Raw genomic sequence first — 18,595 nt, forward strand, 5'->3', positions numbered from 1 at the left:
GAAATTCTGTTTACTGAGGAAGAGAATTTTTAACTTTTTAACTTAATTTTTAACAGAATTACTTTTCCTTAATTTTAACTAATTTATATTGTAATAGGCATATTTGGCTAGTGGCTACTGTAATTGACAATGCAGCTCTAGGGCCTTGGGGAGAACGGATTTAGCTAGACAGCGATGGAGGGAAAGCAGGGATAGTTTAGGTCCTCATCAGGCCCTGTGGGATGGGGCTGGGGTGGATGTCCTCACACAACCACAGGACACTTCGCTTGTCTCTTTATTCCTCATGCATATCTGTCCCCTGATATCCCCACTCCTTGATGGTCTCCGGTGAGTTGTTGGATGTCTCTCAGTGAAGGCACCTGGGAGACAGAGCTTCGCACTTGTCCCTAGCCGCTCTGAACTGTCTCTGGCGGGCGTCAAAGACCCCATGCCCTAGCCGGGTGCCTGACCCAGGACAGTAGGGCTTCCAGCTGGTCTTGGGAGGCGTAGACATCTGGCGATAGTTCTGGCAGGCTGGAGGAACTGTATCCATGGGGTGGTACACCCAGTCTTGGCTGCCTGCTCGCCGGGAGGATGATTGCAGCTCAATCAGTACAGGTACCTCTGAGAAGGTTTGCAGGTCATTGTAGGTCACTTGAGCCTTGGGAGAGCAGGAGTTCTGACTGGGTGGGACAGAAGTCCATGGTATGTGCTGCCCTGCATCCTCCTTTCGAGGAACTGCCTCAGATATAAATGAGTTTCAGGTCTGATGTGGGCCCAAAACTTGGACAGAGTCAGTTCCTAGAGGGTTCTTGTGGAGGCCAGGATTTGGGATAAGGCATGAGTTGTTATGGAGGCCTGATCTCTTGGATGAGCCAGAGTCTTGAGTAAGGGCTGGACCCTTATGGGGGCCAGGATCTCGATTAATTCCTGAGTACTTGTGGAAGTTAGGGTCGTGGGTATGTTCTGAGCTCCTGTAAATTCCAGCCTCTTGGGTAAGGCCACATCTCCTTTTGACTTCAGTGGCTTGGGTAAGGCCTGGATTCTTATGGAGGTCAGAATCTTGTGTAAGGCCTTGGCTCCTGCAGACTCCAGAATCTTGGGTAAGACCTGGATTCTTGTAGTCTCCTGAGTCTCGGGTAAGGCTTGAGCCCTTATGGAGGCGAGGGGTTTGCACAAGGCCTGAGCTCTTATGGAGACCAGATTCCTGGCAAAGGCCTGAGCTCTTGTTGACTCCAGAGTCTTGGGCAAGGTATGGACTCTTCTGTGGCCCAGAATCTTGGGTAAAGTCTGGACTCCTAGAGACTCCTGGATCTTGGGCACTACCTGTACTCTTGTAACATCCAGAATCTTGACAAGGGTGTGGGCTATTATGGAGGTCAGTTCTTTGGGAGAGCTCTTGACTTTTATAGAGTACAGTCTCTTGGTTTTGTTCTAGATTCCTATAGACTCCAGAATCATGCATAAAGCCTGAGCTCCTCTGAATGTCAGAAGTTTGGAGAAATGGTGGGTTCTTGTGGAGACCAGAGGGTTGGGGGAGATATGGGCTTTTAAAGAAACGTCCATCTCGAGTAGAACCTAAGCTCTTCTGGGAGCCAGAACCTTGGGTAATGACTGGATTCTTCTGAAGGTCAGAGTCTTGGGAAAGGCTTGGATTCTTGCAGAGATAAGGGTCTTGGGTAAGGCCTGGAAGCTTGTGGAGGCCTGGATCTTGAGCAAGGCCTGGGTTCTTTGGGAGGCCTGGCTCTCGGGTAAGGCCTGGGTTCCTGTGGAGACCTGGGTCTCGGGTAAGGCCTGGGTTCTTGTGGAGGCCTGGATTTGGGGTAAGGCCTGGATTCCAAAAGACTCTACAGTCTTTTGAAGGGCCTGGGGTCCTTTGGAGGACAGAGCCTTGGTTGAGGCCTAGACTCTCACGAAGTTCAGGGGGTTGGGGCTGGTTTGGGGTTTGGGAAGTAGTGGATAACTGGGGAGGGATGGGGCCCTGGGAAGAGAGGACTGACGGAGGAGACTTGGAGGTTGGGGGAAAGGTGGGGGGTTGTATTAAGGTGGAGGGCTTCTGGTGGTTGCTGTGTTGATGAAGGACAAAGGATCTGGGAGAAACAAGAGGCAGAGAAAGAGTGCATGGTGGAGGCATGGCGCATGGTGAGCTCTGGGCACTGGTTGGAGAATGGAAGCAAGGTTGAGAAGGTGCAGCATCCTTGGAGTACACCAGGAATTGGGGGTAGACTGGAGCCTGGGGGTCCGTGTTTCTCTTCTCAGAACTGCAAGGATGGAAGCTGCAGTAAGGGAAGGTCTTGGACTGCAGAAATTTGTCTTTGGCATCATTTGAGATCTTCCATTCCATATTCCCCAACTCCAGGTAACCCAGTATGGATCCTGTGGAGGGCTTGGCACTGTCCCCACTACATTGCTTCAGTGTTTGCTCAGCATTGCTTCAGTGTTTGCTCATCTGTACCAGAGCTCACCAGACCATGCCCCTCTTGGGGCCTGGAGACGGTACCCAAGTCCTTTCTGGAGTACCCAGAGTTCTGAGGGGGACACACATGGACTACGTTCTGCTTTACCCTGCGGGCATCGTAGACCACCTGGCCGGAGGAGAGGCCTTGGCTGAAGGCAGACAAGGTAGAGGGAATAGAAGCTACGATGGGGGTAGGGGTGGTGGAAGGGACCGGAGTGGTCGTCAGGGCCATGGCCAGCACTGGGACAGAGGTTGTGGCAGAGATCGGGACAGGGGCTGGTGTAGGGGCTAGGGCAGGAGTAGTAGCAGGGGCAGAAGTTGGGGGAGGGACTGGGGCCGAAGTTGGGGGAGGGACCAGAGTGTTGGCATGGGTATAGGTCAGATGAGCATGGGTCAGGGTTCAGACAGAAGTGTGGCCCAGGGACTGGGCTGAGGCATTTGAGGGGGCCTGGGCGTGGGGCTGGGCTGGGGTATGGGCTGAGGTATGCTCAGGGCCATGGACCTGGGCAGGGCTGCGCTCAGGGGTGAGGGTTGGGGAGGGGGTCTGGGCCTGGGGGGGGGTGTGCTCAGGGGGGTGGAACGTGGAGCAAGTCTGGGCCTGAGGTGGGGCGTGCTCAGAGGGGTGGGTTGAGGAGAAGGTCTGGGCCTTGGCAGGTGTGCGCCCAGTGGGGTCCACTGGGGAGAAGGCCTGGGCCTGGGCGGAAGTGTGCTCATGGGCGTGGCCTCGGGAGCAGCTCTCGGCCTGGGGGGGGGTGTGCTCAGGGGGGTGGGCTGAGGAGAAGGTCTGGGCCTTGGCAGGAGCATGCGCAGGGGGCTGAACTGGGGGGCGGGTCTGGGCCCGGGCTGCGGCCTGGGCTGGGTCATAGTCTGGGTTCTTCATCTTGCTCTCTTGGGCCAGGCGGAGTGGAAGCACGTCCACCTTGCTCATCCTGCGGAGCTTGGAAGATGTCTCTTGCCTGGAGTAAAAGGTGGCTCGGGAGTTTAAGGCTGTGACCGGAGGGGCCTCGCCATCTCCCACTACCCCCTCCTTCCACAGTCCCCGTGGAGCCTCCATGGGAGCCCCAGCCCGTCCACACTGAGGCGGCATCCAGCAGCACCCAGAAGCCTTCTCATCTTTTTTGTCTGGTATACAGGAGTCAAGATGGTTTGGGTGCCCGAGCAGGAAGCTTGGGCGATGGCGGAAGCGGGAAGAAACTCTTGAGCACAGGTTCTTGGGATCCACGGAGCAGCGCATGCACATGCGATGGCTGCCTACATAGCTGGCTTGCTTGTCTGCGGGGAAAGGCGAGATGGGACAGGGCCTGGGTTCCTGAGGGGCTGAGAATCGAGGCAGGGATAGAAGAAAGGGGACAGGCCCACATCCCCTGAGCCCACGCTGGCGCCCACTCACCTTTGGGGAAAACGTGACGGAAGAGTGTCCGCAAGGAGCTCTTCAGATGCCTCCAGAGCTGAGGGAAGCAGGGGAGGGGGGAGGCCGGGAGCAGGGTGAGCCCTGAAATCCAACCCTTGTCCGGCCACACCCCAGCAGCCCTCCACCCTCAGCCCCTTCAAGACCCCAGGGCTCCCCCAACCCCACTGCCCAGATCCTGCCCTGACCAGGGTCACCACGTTGATCCCCATGTTGAGCAAGATGAAGCTGCCCAGGATCAGAAGAATTGAGTCTCCTAGGTCCTGGCATTTCCTGGGGTTGTTGCCAGAGCGCGGCTGGGCTCCGTAGTGGGTTTGCTCGCCCATGGCCGGGGGTCCCAGGGGTCTCTTTCCCAGGGGTCTCTTTCCCAGGGGTCTGTCTCCACAGTGAACTAGGCCTAAGTCCATGGGCAAGAAAATTAAGTGGAGACACCTCGAGAAAATTAGAGGCCTATGAAGGAGGGCACCGTCAGAATCCAAGGCTCAATTTGGGGAGCCTAAAACACAAGGTTTCCTAGTCACTGACCAAGAGAGGTCTTCTCCCTCAGTAACCAAGAGCCCCAAACACAGCCCAGAACGGGGGAGGCAAGTTTCCATACCTCTGGTCGTGACCCAAGAGACCAGATCAGGAAAACTGAAGCCTGGGCTCTTTCTCACAGTCTGGGGAAATCAGGCGTTGGGTGTCCATGCCTACATCTTACCTCCCCCCCAGAGGGTGGCTTCTGAGCTACCCTAAAAAGAACTAAGTTCTCTGGGCTCTGGGGGAGCTTTAAGATGCTGGGGGTGGGTGACAGGGAAAGGAAAATTGCTCTAAACTCTAAAGCACTGCTCTCCAATAGCATTTTCCATGATGATGGAAACGTTCTAAATCTGTGCCGTCCAATACAGTATCCGCTAGCTCCATGTGACTACTGAGCACTTAGAAGATCATGACACTGAGGAACAGAATTTTTTTCTTTTTTGGCCAAGCCATGAAGCTTGCAGGGTCTGAGTTCCCCGACCAGGGATTGAACCCCGGCCACAGCAGTGAAAGCGCCAAGTCCCAACAACTGGACCACCAGGGAACAGAATTGGACGCCAGGGAAATTCTGTTCCCTGAGGAAGAGAATTTTTAACTTTTTAACTTAATTTTTAACAGAATTACTTTTCCTTAATTTTAACTAATTTATATTCTAATAGGCATATTTGGCTAGTGGCTACTGTAATTGACAATGCAGCTCTAGGGCCTTGGGGAGAACGGATTTAGCTAGACAGCGATGGAGGGAAAGCAGGGATAGTTTAGGTCCTCATCAGGCCCTGTGGGATGGGGCTGGGGTGGATGTCCTCACACAACCACAGGACACTTCGCTTGTCTCTTTATTCCTCATGCATATCTGTCCCCTGATATCCCCACTCCTTGATGGTCTCCGGTGAGTTGTTGGATGTCTCTCGGTGAAGGCGCCTGGGAGACAGAGCTTCGCATTTGTCCCTGCCCGCTCTGAACTGTCTCTGGCGGGCGTCAAAGACCACATGCCCTAGCCGGCTGCCTGACCCAGGACAGTAGGGCTTCCAGCTGGTCTTGGGAGGCGTAGACATCTGGCGATAGTTCTGGCAGGCTGGAGGAACTGTATCCATGGGGTGGTACACCCAGTCTTGGCTGCCTGCTCGCCGGGAGGATGATTGCAGCTCAATCAGTACAGGTACCTCTGAGAAGGTTTGCAGGTCATTGTAGGTCACTTGAGCCTTGGGAGAGCAGGAGTTCTGACTGGGTGGGACAGAAGTCCATGGTATGTGCTGCCCTGCATCCTCCTTTCGAGGAACTGCCTCAGATATAAATGAGTTTCAGGTCTGATGTGGGCCCAAAACTTGGACAGAGTCAGTTCCTAGAGGGTTCTTGTGGAGGCCAGGATTTGGGATAAGGCATGAGTTGTTATGGAGGCCTGATCTCTTGGATGAGCCAGAGTCTTGAGTAAGGGCTGGACCCTTATGGGGGCCAGGATCTCGATTAATTCCTGAGTACTTGTGGAAGTTAGGGTCGTGGGTATGTTCTGAGCTCCTGTAAATTCCAGCCTCTTGGGTAAGGCCACATCTCCTTTTGACTTCAGTGGCTTGGGTAAGGCCTGGATTCTTATGGAGGTCAGAATCTTGTGTAAGGCCTTGGCTCCTGCAGACTCCAGAATCTTGGGTAAGACCTGGATTCTTGTAGTCTCCTGAGTCTCGGGTAAGGCTTGAGCCCTTATGGAGGCGAGGGGTTTGCACAAGGCCTGAGCTCTTATGGAGACCAGATTCCTGGCAAAGGCCTGAGCTCTTGTTGACTCCAGAGTCTTGGGCAAGGTATGGACTCTTCTGTGGCCCAGAATCTTGGGTAAAGTCTGGACTCCTAGAGACTCCTGGATCTTGGGCACTACCTGTACTCTTGTAACATCCAGAATCTTGACAAGGGTGTGGGCTATTATGGAGGTCAGTTCTTTGGGAGAGCTCTTGACTTTTATAGAGTACAGTCTCTTGGTTTTGTTCTAGATTCCTATAGACTCCAGAATCATGCATAAAGCCTGAGCTCCTCTGAATGTCAGAAGTTTGGAGAAATGGTGGGTTCTTGTGGAGACCAGAGGGTTGGGGGAGATATGGGCTTTTAAAGAAACGTCCATCTCGAGTAGAACCTAAGCTCTTCTGGGAGCCAGAACCTTGGGTAATGACTGGATTCTTCTGAAGGTCAGAGTCTTGGGAAAGGCTTGGATTCTTGCAGAGATAAGGGTCTTGGGTAAGGCCTGGAAGCTTGTGGAGGCCTGGATCTTGAGCAAGGCCTGGGTTCTTTGGGAGGCCTGGCTCTCGGGTAAGGCCTGGGTTCCTGTGGAGACCTGGGTCTCGGGTAAGGCCTGGGTTCTTGTGGAGGCCTGGATTTGGGGTAAGGCCTGGATTCCAAAAGACTCTACAGTCTTTTGAAGGGCCTGGGGTCCTTTGGAGGACAGAGCCTTGGTTGAGGCCTAGACTCTCACGAAGTTCAGGGGGTTGGGGCTGGTTTGGGGTTTGGGAAGTAGTGGATAACTGGGGAGGGATGGGGCCCTGGGAAGAGAGGACTGACGGAGGAGACTTGGAGGTTGGGGGAAAGGTGGGGGGTTGTATTAAGGTGGAGGGCTTCTGGTGGTTGCTGTGTTGATGAAGGACAAAGGATCTGGGAGAAACAAGAGGCAGAGAAAGAGTGCATGGTGGAGGCATGGCGCATGGTGAGCTCTGGGCACTGGTTGGAGAATGGAAGCAAGGTTGAGAAGGTGCAGCATCCTTGGAGTACACCAGGAATTGGGGGTAGACTGGAGCCTGGGGGTCCGTGTTTCTCTTCTCAGAACTGCAAGGATGGAAGCTGCAGTAAGGGAAGGTCTTGGACTGCAGAAATTTGTCTTTGGCATCATTTGAGATCTTCCATTCCATATTCCCCAACTCCAGGTAACCCAGTATGGATCCTGTGGAGGGCTTGGCACTGTCCCCACTACATTGCTTCAGTGTTTGCTCAGCATTGCTTCAGTGTTTGCTCATCTGTACCAGAGCTCACCAGACCATGCCCCTCTTGGGGCCTGGAGACGGTACCCAAGTCCTTTCTGGAGTACCCAGAGTTCTGAGGGGGACACACATGGACTACGTTCTGCTTTACCCTGCGGGCATCGTAGACCACCTGGCCGGAGGAGAGGCCTTGGCTGAAGGCAGACAAGGTAGAGGGAATAGAAGCTACGATGGGGGTAGGGGTGGTGGAAGGGACCGGAGTGGTCGTCAGGGCCATGGCCAGCACTGGGACAGAGGTTGTGGCAGAGATCGGGACAGGGGCTGGTGTAGGGGCTAGGGCAGGAGTAGTAGCAGGGGCAGAAGTTGGGGGAGGGACTGGGGCCGAAGTTGGGGGAGGGACCAGAGTGTTGGCATGGGTATAGGTCAGATGAGCATGGGTCAGGGTTCAGACAGAAGTGTGGCCCAGGGACTGGGCTGAGGCATTTGAGGGGGCCTGGGCGTGGGGCTGGGCTGGGGTATGGGCTGAGGTATGCTCAGGGCCATGGACCTGGGCAGGGCTGCGCTCAGGGGTGAGGGTTGGGGAGGGGGTCTGGGCCTGGGGGGGGGTGTGCTCAGGGGGGTGGAACGTGGAGCAAGTCTGGGCCTGAGGTGGGGCGTGCTCAGAGGGGTGGGTTGAGGAGAAGGTCTGGGCCTTGGCAGGTGTGCGCCCAGTGGGGTCCACTGGGGAGAAGGCCTGGGCCTGGGCGGAAGTGTGCTCATGGGCGTGGCCTCGGGAGCAGCTCTCGGCCTGGGGGGGGGTGTGCTCAGGGGGGTGGGCTGAGGAGAAGGTCTGGGCCTTGGCAGGAGCATGCGCAGGGGGCTGAACTGGGGGGCGGGTCTGGGCCCGGGCTGCGGCCTGGGCTGGGTCATAGTCTGGGTTCTTCATCTTGCTCTCTTGGGCCAGGCGGAGTGGAAGCACGTCCACCTTGCTCATCCTGCGGAGCTTGGAAGATGTCTCTTGCCTGGAGTAAAAGGTGGCTCGGGAGTTTAAGGCTGTGACCGGAGGGGCCTCGCCATCTCCCACTACCCCCTCCTTCCACAGTCCCCGTGGAGCCTCCATGGGAGCCCCAGCCCGTCCACACTGAGGCGGCATCCAGCAGCACCCAGAAGCCTTCTCATCTTTTTTGTCTGGTATACAGGAGTCAGGATGGTTTGGGTGCCCGAGCAGGAAGCTTGGGCGATGGCGGAAGCGGGAAGAAACTCTTGAGCACAGGTTCTTGGGATCCACGGAGCAGCGCATGCACATGCGATGGCTGCCTACATAGCTGGCTTGCTTGTCTGCGGGGAAAGGCGAGATGGGACAGGGCCTGGGTTCCTGAGGGGCTGAGAATCGAGGCAGGGATAGAAGAAAGGGGACAGGCCCACATCCCCTGAGCCCACGCTGGCGCCCACTCACCTTTGGGGAAAACGTGACGGAAGAGTGTCCGCAAGGAGCTCTTCAGATGCCTCCAGAGCTGAGGGAAGCAGGGGAGGGGGGAGGCCGGGAGCAGGGTGAGCCCTGAAATCCAACCCTTGTCCGGCCACACCCCAGCAGCCCTCCACCCTCAGCCCCTTCAAGACCCCAGGGCTCCCCCAACCCCACTGCCCAGATCCTGCCCTGACCAGGGTCACCACGTTGATCCCCATGTTGAGCAAGATGAAGCTGCCCAGGATCAGAAGAATTGAGTCTCCTAGGTCCTGGCATTTCCTGGGGTTGTTGCCAGAGCGCGGCTGGGCTCCGTAGTGGGTTTGCTCGCCCATGGCCGGGGGTCCCAGGGGTCTCTTTCCCAGGGGTCTCTTTCCCAGGGGTCTGTCTCCACAGTGAACTAGGCCTAAGTCCATGGGCAAGAAAATTAAGTGGAGACACCTCGAGAAAATTAGAGGCCTATGAAGGAGGGCACCGTCAGAATCCAAGGCTCAATTTGGGGAGCCTAAAACACAAGGTTTCCTAGTCACTGACCAAGAGAGGTCTTCTCCCTCAGTAACCAAGAGCCCCAAACACAGCCCAGAACGGGGGAGGCAAGTTTCCATACCTCTGGTCGTGACCCAAGAGACCAGATCAGGAAAACTGAAGCCTGGGCTCTTTCTCACAGTCTGGGGAAATCAGGCGTTGGGTGTCCATGCCTACATCTTACCTCCCCCCCAGAGGGTGGCTTCTGAGCTACCCTAAAAAGAACTAAGTTCTCTGGGCTCTGGGGGAGCTTTAAGATGCTGGGGGTGGGTGACAGAGAAAGGAAAATTGCTCTAAACTCTGAAGCACTGCTCTCCAATAGCATTTTCCATGATGATGGAAACGTTCTAAATCTGTGCCGTCCAATACAGTATCCGCTAGCTCCATGTGACTACTGAGCACTTAGAAGATCATGACACTGAGGAACAGAATTTTTTTCTTTTTTGGCCAAGCCATGAAGCTTGCAGGGTCTGAGTTCCCCGACCAGGGATTGAACCCCGGCCACAGCAGTGAAAGCGCCAAGTCCCAACAACTGGACCACCAGGGAACAGAATTGGACGCCAGGGAAATTCTGTTTACTGAGGAAGAGAATTTTTAACTTTTTAACTTAATTTTTAACAGAATTACTTTTCCTTAATTTTAACTAATTTATATTGTAATAGGCATATTTGGCTAGTGGCTACTGTAATTGACAATGCAGCTCTAGGGCCTTGGGGAGAACGGATTTAGCTAGACAGCGATGGAGGGAAAGCAGGGATAGTTTAGGTCCTCATCAGGCCCTGTGGGATGGGGCTGGGGTGGATGTCCTCACACAACCACAGGACACTTCGCTTGTCTCTTTATTCCTCATGCATATCTGTCCCCTGATATCCCCACTCCTTGATGGTCTCCGGTGAGTTGTTGGATGTCTCTCGGTGAAGGCGCCTGGGAGACAGAGCTTCGCATTTGTCCCTGCCCGCTCTGAACTGTCTCTGGCGGGCGTCAAAGACCACATGCCCTAGCCGGCTGCCTGACCCAGGACAGTAGGGCTTCCAGCTGGTCTTGGGAGGCGTAGACATCTGGCGATAGTTCTGGCAGGCTGGAGGAACTGTATCCATGGGGTGGTACACCCAGTCTTGGCTGCCTGCTCGCCGGGAGGATGATTGCAGCTCAATCAGCACAGGTACCTCTGAGAAGGTTTGCAGGTCATTGTAGGTCACCTGAGCCTTGGGAGAGCAGGAGTTCTGACTGGGTGGGACAGAAGTCCATGGTCTGTGCTGCCCTGCATCCTCCTTTCGAGGAACTGCCTCAGATGTAAATAACTTTCGGGTCTGATGTGGGCCCAAAGCTTGGACAGAGTCAGTTCCTAGAGGGTTCTTGTGGAGGCCTGGATTTGGGGTAAGGCCTGGGTTTCTGGGAACGCTACAGCCTTTTGCAGGGCCTGGGGCCCTTTGGAGGACAGAGCCTTGGTTGAGGCCTAGACTCTCACGAAGTTCAGGGGGTTTGGGCTGGTTTGGGGTTTGGGACGTCGTGGATAACTGGGGAGGGATGGGGCCCTGGGAAGAGAGGACAGACGGAGGAGACTTGGAGGTTGGGGGAAAGGTGGGGGGTTGTATTAAGGCGGAGGGCTTCTGGTGGTTGCTGTGTTGATGAAGGACAAAGGATCTGGGAGAAACAAGAGGCAGAGAAAGAGTGCATGGTGGAGGCATGGCGCATGGTGAGCTCTGGGCACTGGTTGGAGAATGGAAGCAAGGTTGAGAAGGTGCAGCATCCTTGGAGTACACCAGGAATTGGGGGTAGACTGGAGCTTGGGGGTCCGTGTTTCTCTTCTCAGAACTGCAAGGATGGAAGCTGCAGTAAGGGAAGGTCTTGGACTGCACAAATTTGTCTTTGGCATCATTTGAGATCTTCCATTCCATATTCCCCAACTCCAGGTAACCCAGTATGGATCCTGTGGAGGGCTTGGCACTGTCCCCACTACATTGCTTCAGTGTTTGCTCAGCTGTACCAGAGCTCACCAGACCATGCCCCTCTTGGGGCCTGGAGACGGTACCCAAGTCCTTTCTGGAGTACCCCGAGTTCTGAGGGGGACACACATGGACCACGTTCTGCTTTACCCTGCGGGCATCGTAGACCACCTGGCCGGAGGAGAGGCCTTGGCTGAAGGCAGACAAGGTAGAGGGAATAGAAGCTAGGATGGGGGTAGGGGTGGTGGAAGGGACTGGAGTGGTCGTCAGGGCCATGACCAGCACTGGGACAGAGGTTGTGGCAGAGACCGGGACAGGGGCTGGTGTAGGGGCTAGGGCAGGAGTAGTAGCAGGGGCAGAAGTTGGGGGAGGGACTGGGGCCGAAGGTGGGGGAGGGACCAGAGTGTTGGCATGGGTATAGGTCAGATGAGCATGGGTCAGGGTGCAGACAGAAGTGTGGCCCAGGGACTGGGCTGAGGCATTTGAGGGGGCCTGGGCTTGGGCCTGGGCTGGGGTATGGGCTGAGGTATGCTCAGGGGGGTGGGCTGAGGAGAAGGTCTGGGCCTTGGCAGGAGCATGCACAGGGGGCTGAACTGGGGGGCGGGTCTGGGCCCGGGCTGCGGCCTGGGCTGGGTCATAGTCTGGGTTCTTCATCTTGCTCTCTTGGGCCAGGCGGAGTGGAAGCACGTCCACCTTGCTCATCCTGCGGAGCTTGGAAGATGTCTCTTGCCTGGAGTAAAAGGTGGCTCGGGACTTTAAGGCTGTGACCAGAGGGGCCTCGCCAGCTCCCACTACCCTCTCCTTCCACAGTCCCCGTGGAGCCTCCATGGGAGCCCCAGCCCGTCCACACTGAGGCGGCATCCAGCAGCACCCAGAAGCCTTCTCATGTTTTGTGTCGGGTATCCACGAGTCAAGGTGGTTTGGGTGCCCGAGCAGGAAGCTTGGGCGATGGCGGAAGCGGGAAGAAACTGTTGAGCACAGGTTCTTGGGATCCACGGAGCAGCGCATGCACATGCGATGGCTGCCTACACAGCTGGCTTGCTTGTCTGCGGGGAAAGGCGAGATGGGACAGGGCCTGGGTTCCTGAGGGGCTGAGAATCGAGGCAGGGATAGAAGAAAGGGGACAGGCCCACATCCCCTGAGCCCACGCTGGCGCCCACTCACCTTTGGGGAAAACGTGACGGAAGAGTGTCCGCAAGGAGCTCTTCAGATGCCTCCAGAGCTGAGGGAAGCAGGGGAGGGGGGAGGCCGGGAGCAGGGTGAGCCCTGAAATCCAACCCTTGTCCGGCCACACCCCAGCAGCCCTCCCACCTCAGCCCCTTCAAGACCCCAGGGCTCCCCCAACCCCGCTGCCCAGATCCTGCCCTGACCAGAGTCACCACGTTGATCCCCACGTTGAGCAAGATGAAGCTGCCCAGGATCAGAAGAATTGAGTCTCCTAGTTCCTGGCATTTCCTGGGGTTGGTGCCAGAGCACAGCTGGGCTCGGTAGTGGGTTTGCTCACCCATGGCCGCGGGTCCCAGGACTGCCTGGGCCCCCTGGCCTCCACATACTCACTGGGAGCCAGAGGGGGAGAAGGACTGGGTCATAATGGGGCAGGTGGTGGGGTCACAATGAGGGAGGGGGAGGAAAAGGAGGGCCCAGGGTGGCATGCGCGGGTAACCAGGGTCAGGTAAGCTGAGCCTGGACAGTCAAACAGGGCCCGGAGGCCGGCCCACCTCCCCTCGAGCGGTCAATCATTCACTCACCACCCTCTGGCTCACTTGTTCAAATGACACATTCCATCTCCTGGCCGCTCCTGAGACTAGGAAGACCTTGGCCTCAGAGCCCTGGGGAAGGCCTGGCTGGAGTCCAGAGCTTAGCCTTCTTCATGCCCTTCGCTGGGCGTGGAGCTGGACCTGCCCAGATGTGGAACCTCCCAGTTTGGAAGCAGCTTCTTGTATGAGGCTCTTTGGGGACAGGGACAGCTGAGACACAGAGGAGGTGCCCAGAGACCAGTGGTTTGGAGTCTGCAGCTGCAGATCTCCTTAGTGCATGGTATAGGACCAGGAGGGGCTTGCTGGCAGGACTGTGGCCACTAAACCAACGGGACCCTCAGGCCAAGAAGAGGACACTGGCTTCTTATTGCAGGAAGCCAAGGGCAGGGACCCAGGCTGGCAGAAGGAGTGGCGCTTCCAAGCCACAGACCACCAATGTTTCCTGGACTCTGGCGCTCTTTATTCCTCTCTCCATGCCCTGCCGCCCCCCGCCCCCGCCCCCGTTTGCTGCTGGTCAGTTCATTTTTCCCAGTCTGGCGCCCGTGCAGAGGGGGCCTCGAGGCCGAGGTGGAAGGCGGCAGCGAGTTGGCCCGCGCTCGGCTCTCCTCCACTTGCCGCTTCAGCTCCAGGCTGTCATACACCTGGTAGTTGGCATTGCCCCCCGGGTCCCGGCTGAGTGGCATGAAGGTGGGCCGGGGCGGAAGGTGCTCGGTAGCCTGGACGTCGGGCAGGGGCTGGGAGGAGCGGACGAGCAGGGCTGAGCTGGGAGCCGGGGCCCGCCGGTACGAGGCCTCGGCCAGCACCGTGAGGGAGGCGGAGGTGGTCAGAGGGCGCCGCACGGGCAGCATCTCGGCCCATTCAGCCGCCCGGCGCCGAACTCCTTGGGGTTAGAACAGAGGCCTAATAGGATGGATCTGAATAGCAAACAATAATGAGGGACATACACTAGGGCATGCGGAGAAATAGGGGACTCCACATCTCACATGGGAGTAGAGGAGCCCTGGTCATTTAAATCTAGAAGGGTTCTTGCATGCAATTATAACTTCATTTTAGAGGTGAGACTGCAAGCCTGGAAAGGTTGCACATGACTTGTCCAAGGTCAGAGCTGAGCCAGAGAGGTGTTGGAAATGGGCTCTCCCGCTGGGACGTATCTCCTTGGGATCGGTGGTGGTAATGTTAGACAAGAACACACCGATAGTGTGCCTGTAGTGACCCAGGGATGGACATCTGACTCAGGGAAGGGACATATTAGTGTTGCCCACCTCAGACACACAAGCGGTGGCAGGGAAAACACTTTGCAATCTCGCAGCTTATGTGTGTATACAGAAGAGTTATCAGGACTGAAAATCAAGTCCAGAGGAAACTCCAGCTGGGCTAGGGCAGGGCAATGAAAACTTATGAGGGGAAGGAAATTGCTTTCAGCGGCCAGTGCTATCATGGACACAGCTTAAGTCCAGGCTGAAACTAGGAGCCAGAATAATAGGACAGAAAGATAGGACACCAGAGACACGCTCACAGATTAGACCAATGCATGCTGGACCAGGAATTCTTACATTCCTTTTTCCCAGGGGTCTGTCTCCACAGTGAACTAGGCCTAAGTCCATGGGCAAGAAAATTAAGTGGAGACACCTCGAGAAAATTAGAGGCCTATGAAGGAGGGGACCGTCAGAATCCAAGGCTCAATTTGGGGAGCCTAAAACACAAGGTTTCCTAGTCACTGACCAAGAGAGGTCTTCTCCCTCAGTAACCACGAGCCCCAAACACAGCCCAGAACGGGGGAGGCAAGTTTGCATACCTCTGGTCGTGACCCAAGAGACCAGATCAGGAAAACTGAAGCCTGGGCTCTTTCTCACAGTCTGGGGAAATCAGGCGTTGGGTGTCCATGCCTACATCTTACCTCCTTCCCAGAGGGTGGCTTCTGAGCCACCCTAAAAAGAACTAAGTTCTCTGGGCTCTGGGGGAGCTTTAAGATGCGGGAGTGGGTGAGAGGGAAAGGAAAATTGCTCTAAACTCTAAAGCACTGCTCTCCAATAGCATTTTCCATGATGATGGAAACGTTCTAAATCTGTGCCGTCCAATACAGTATCCGCTAGCTCCATGTGACTACTGAGCACTTAGAAGATCATGACACTGAGGAACAGAATTTTTTTCTTTTTTGGCCAAGCCATGAAGCTTGCAGGGTCTGAGTTCCTTGACACTGCCCTTACCAGTTCCCTGGTCACAGCAGTGAAAGCGCCAAGTCCCAATAACTGGACCACCAGGGAACAGAATTGGACGCCAGGGAAATTTTGTTTCCTGAGGAAGAGAATTTTTAACTTTTTAACTTAATTTTTAACAGAATTACTTTTCCTTAATTTTAACTAATTTATATTCTAATAGGCATATTTGGCTAGTGGCTACTGTAATTGACAATGCAGCTCTAGGGCCTTGGGGATAGCGGATTTAGCTAGACAGCGATGGAGGGAAAGCAGGGATAGTTTAGGTCCTCATCAGGCCCTGTGGGATGGGGCTGGGGTGGATGTCCTCAAACAACCACAGAACACTTCTCTTGTCTCTTTATCCCTCATGCATATCTGTCCCCTCTTTCTCTAAGTTTCTCATCACACAATGATACCCCACTCCTTGATGGTCTCCGGTGAGTTGTTGGATGTCTCTCGGTGAAGGCGCCTGGGAGACAGAGCTTCGCACTTGTCCCTAGCCGCTCTGAACTGTCTCTGGCGGGCGTCAAAGACCCCATGCCCTAGCCGGGTGCCTGACCCAGGACGGTAGGGCTTCCAGCTGGTCTTGGGAGGTGTAGACATCTGGCGATAGTTCTGGCAGGCTGGAGGAACTGTATCCATGGGGTGGTACACCCAATCTTGGCTGCCTGCTCGCCGGGAGGATGATTGCAGCTCAATCAGCACAGGTACCTCTGAGAAGATTTGCAGGTCATTGTAGGTCACCTGAGCCTTGGGAGAGCAGGAGTTCTGACTGGGTGGGACAGAAGTCCATGGTATGTGCTGCCCTGCATCCTCCTTTCGAGGAACTGCCTCAGATATAAATGACTTTCGGGTCTGATGTGGGTCCAAAGCTTGGACAGAGTCAGTTCCTAGAGGGTTCTTGTGGAGGCCAGGATTTGGGATAAGGCATGAGTTGTCATGGAAGCCTGATCTGTTGAATGAGCCAGAGTTTTGAGTAAGGGCTGGACCCTTATGGGGGCCAGGATCTCGATTAATTCCTGAGTAATTGTGGAAGTTAGGGTCGTGGGCATGTTTTGAGCTCCTGTAAATTCCAGCATCTTGGGTAAGGCCACATCTCCTTTTGACTTCAGTGGCTTGGGTAAGGCCTGGATTCTTATGAAGGTCAGAATCTTGCGTAAGGCCTTGGCTCCTGCGGACTCCAGAATCTTGGGTAAGACCTGGATTCTTGTAGTCTCCTGAGTCTCGGGTAAGGCTTGAGCCCTTATGGAGGCGAGGGTCTTGCACAAGGCCTGGGCTCTTATGGAGACCCGATTCCTGGCAAAGGCCTGAGCTCTTGTTGATTCCAGAGTCTTGGGCAAGGTATGGACTCTTCTGTGGCCCAGAATCTTGGGTAAAGTCTGCACTCCTAGAGACTCCTGGATCTTGGGCACTACCTGTACTCTTGTAACATCCAGAATCTTGAGAAGGCTGTGGGCTATTATGGAGGTCAGTTTTTTGGGAGAGTTCTTGACTTTTATAGAGTACAGTCTCTTGGTTTCGTTCTAGATTCCTATAGACTCCAGAATCATGCATAAAGCCTGAGCTCCTCTGAATGTCAGAAGTTTGGAGAAATGGTGGGTTCTTGTGGAGACCAGAGGGTTGGGGGAGATATGGGCTTTTAAAGAAACGTCCATCTCGAGTAGAACCTAAGCTCTTCTGGGAGCCAGAACCTTGGGTAATGACTGGATTCTTCTGAAGGTCAGAGTCTTGGGAAAGTCTTCGATTCTTGCAGAGATAAGGGTCTTGGGTAAGGCCTGGAAGCTTGTGGAGGCCTGGATCTTGAGCAAGGCTTGGGTTCTTGGGGAGGCCTGGCTCTCGGGTAAGGCCTGGGTTCTTGTGGAGACCTGGGTCTCGGGTAAGGCCTGGGTTCTTGTGGAGGCCTGGGTCTCGGGTAAGGCCTGGGTTCTTGTGGAGGCCTGGATTTGGGGTAAGGCCTGGGTTTCTGGAAACTCTACAGTCTTTTGAAGGGCCTGGGGTCCTTTCGAGGACAGAGCCTTGGTTGAGGCCTAGACTCTCACGAAGTTCAGGGGGTTGGGGCTGGTTTGGGGTTTGGGAAGTAGTGGATAACTGGGGAGGGATGGGGCCCTGGGAAGAGAGGACAGACGGAGGAGACTTGGAGGTTGGGGGAAAGGTGGGGGGTTGTATTAAGGTGGAGGGCTTCTGGTGGTTGCTGTGTTGATGAAGGACAAAGGATCTGGGAGAGGGCTTCCCTGGTGGCGCAGTGGTTGAGAATCTGCCTGCCAATGCAGGAGACGCGGGTTCGAGCCCTGGCCAGAGAAGATCTGCAAAAAAAAAAAAAAAAAAAAAAAAAAAAATCACTAAAAGAATTCCCACAAATCTTGTTTCTGGCACTTTAGAAAAACTGCGGAAAAAAGTACATAATAAAGAATACATATATATCTACACACAAATTATATATATAAAATATATATATATATATATATACACACAGCGGAACCATAAGAGAGACTGAGGAAGGCCTTGGAGGCAGGGGGCAGATGCGTTAACAGTGCCCCTATAGCCTTAACCTGCACTCCTCTGAGGCAAAAAGGCACAGAGATGGAAGGGGTTGAGGATGGACCAGGGAATTTGAACTTCAGGACAGGTCAAAATTCTAAAACCATGGACATTTTGGGAGAACTGAGACTGTAGACATTTATTTTTTTGAAAATATGATTTAGGAAAATAGTTTCCAGAATTTGGTGGTTCTGGGCAACAAAGGAGATTGTGGCGAAATGGCGATTAAAATACATGTATCTGAGTTGGGGAACTTGAATACTGTGAATTTCACATGTTGGAAATTTGGGATTTTGCAATTTGGTCTTTTGAAAATTATCAAGTCTTGTCAGTTTGTGCCCTCTTTCCCCATGTTCCCTGGGAAGAAGGGTGACGGTGGAGTGGAAAGGCCACTGGTTCTGTGCCACAGCACGCAAGATTTAGAATTCTACAGACTCTAGCTCTATACATAGTGAGGACCCAGATTTAGAGAAACTGACCAATATTTATCTCCGCATTTGTGTGTGTGTCCAACTCTCTAGGCCAATAAACCAACAAGACAAACGAACTGTGCTCCACAGTGGGATGCCAGGTGCAATTATTGGCGTGGCTGGTGGGTCTGGCTGGACAGGGACATGCTAACCTTGTCCCACAGGGATCCCTACAAGTTGTAGCCCTATTCTCCCTCTTAGGACAACAACTTCCAGCAGTTGAGTAGGTGTGAGAGCCTGTTGACCCTAGGTACTTCATTGTAATTGCTGCAGCCACTAGGCTCAAGCTGACTTTGCTCTGACCTCCAGGCAGAAACATTAACACAGCCTGCTGGGCACAAGATCTTCATCTCCCAGATGAAGCCTTTTCTCCAAACTGAAAGGAAACTGAGGCACAAA

At 54.6% G+C, this 18,595-nt stretch overlaps 5 protein-coding genes across 5 annotated transcripts; all 5 read right to left on the reverse strand.

The window, feature by feature from the left end:
• Nucleotides 1-97: 97 nt before the first annotated feature.
• On the reverse strand, nucleotides 98-2,596 carry LOC118886633 (uncharacterized protein SPEM3-like). The gene is given in 2 exon segments (XM_036836658.1): nucleotides 98-327; nucleotides 329-2,596. Coding segments are annotated over 2 exon segments (2,115 nt in total). The 5' UTR covers nucleotides 2,324-2,596; the 3' UTR covers nucleotides 98-207.
• A 28-nt stretch (nucleotides 2,597-2,624) lies between these two features.
• LOC118887377 (uncharacterized protein SPEM3-like) lies at nucleotides 2,625-4,171 on the reverse strand. The gene is made up of 3 exons (XM_036838173.1): nucleotides 4,014-4,171; nucleotides 3,828-3,967; nucleotides 2,625-3,709 (listed from the first exon to the last, which is right to left on the reverse strand). The coding sequence occupies exons 1-3, from the start codon at nucleotides 4,169-4,171 to the stop codon at nucleotides 2,838-2,840; spliced, it is 1,170 nt and encodes a 389-aa protein (XP_036694068.1). The 3' UTR covers nucleotides 2,625-2,837.
• A 3,381-nt stretch (nucleotides 4,172-7,552) lies between these two features.
• On the reverse strand, nucleotides 7,553-9,097 carry LOC118887378 (uncharacterized protein SPEM3-like). Its single transcript, XM_036838174.1, has 3 exons — nucleotides 8,940-9,097; nucleotides 8,754-8,893; nucleotides 7,553-8,635 (listed from the first exon to the last, which is right to left on the reverse strand). Exons 1-3 carry the CDS (start codon nucleotides 9,095-9,097, stop codon nucleotides 7,764-7,766), a joined length of 1,170 nt encoding a protein of 389 aa, XP_036694069.1. The 3' UTR covers nucleotides 7,553-7,763.
• Nucleotides 9,098-9,949: 852 nt separating this feature from the next.
• On the reverse strand, nucleotides 9,950-12,777 carry LOC118886632 (uncharacterized protein SPEM3-like). Its single transcript, XM_036836657.1, is given in 4 exon segments — nucleotides 9,950-10,179; nucleotides 10,181-12,279; nucleotides 12,398-12,455; nucleotides 12,604-12,777. Coding segments are annotated over 4 exon segments (2,415 nt in total). The 5' UTR covers nucleotides 12,742-12,777; the 3' UTR covers nucleotides 9,950-10,059.
• A 2,754-nt stretch (nucleotides 12,778-15,531) lies between these two features.
• Nucleotides 15,532-17,790, reverse strand: LOC118886634 (uncharacterized protein SPEM3-like). Its single transcript, XM_036836659.1, has one exon. It carries the CDS (start codon nucleotides 17,601-17,603, stop codon nucleotides 15,591-15,593), a length of 2,013 nt encoding a protein of 670 aa, XP_036692554.1. The 5' UTR covers nucleotides 17,604-17,790; the 3' UTR covers nucleotides 15,532-15,590.
• Nucleotides 17,791-18,595: the final 805 nt, after the last annotated feature.

The sequence above is a fragment of the Balaenoptera musculus genome, chromosome 20, assembly GCF_009873245.2.
Source record: "Balaenoptera musculus isolate JJ_BM4_2016_0621 chromosome 20, mBalMus1.pri.v3, whole genome shotgun sequence".
Classification (NCBI taxonomy): Eukaryota; Metazoa; Chordata; class Mammalia; order Artiodactyla; family Balaenopteridae; genus Balaenoptera; species Balaenoptera musculus.

Bases quoted from the DNA above. Each gene is read 5' to 3' on its own strand.
- LOC118887377 (XM_036838173.1), bottom strand. From the start codon at position 4,171: ATGGGCGAGCAAACCCACTACGGAGCCCAGCCGCGCTCTGGCAACAAC. The intron at 3,968-4,013 runs GTGGGGTTGGGG...CTGAGGGTGGAG, and splicing joins GTCAGGGCAGGATCTGGGCA to GGCTGCTGGGGTGTGGCCGG. The intron at 3,710-3,827 runs GTGAGTGGGCGC...CTTTCCCCGCAG, and splicing joins CCGTCACGTTTTCCCCAAAG to ACAAGCAAGCCAGCTATGTA.
- LOC118887378 (XM_036838174.1), bottom strand. From the start codon at position 9,097: ATGGGCGAGCAAACCCACTACGGAGCCCAGCCGCGCTCTGGCAACAAC. The intron at 8,894-8,939 runs GTGGGGTTGGGG...CTGAGGGTGGAG, and splicing joins GTCAGGGCAGGATCTGGGCA to GGCTGCTGGGGTGTGGCCGG. The intron at 8,636-8,753 runs GTGAGTGGGCGC...CTTTCCCCGCAG, and splicing joins CCGTCACGTTTTCCCCAAAG to ACAAGCAAGCCAGCTATGTA.
- LOC118886634 (XM_036836659.1), bottom strand. From the start codon at position 17,603: ATGTATTCTTTATTATGTACTTTTTTCCGCAGTTTTTCTAAAGTGCCA.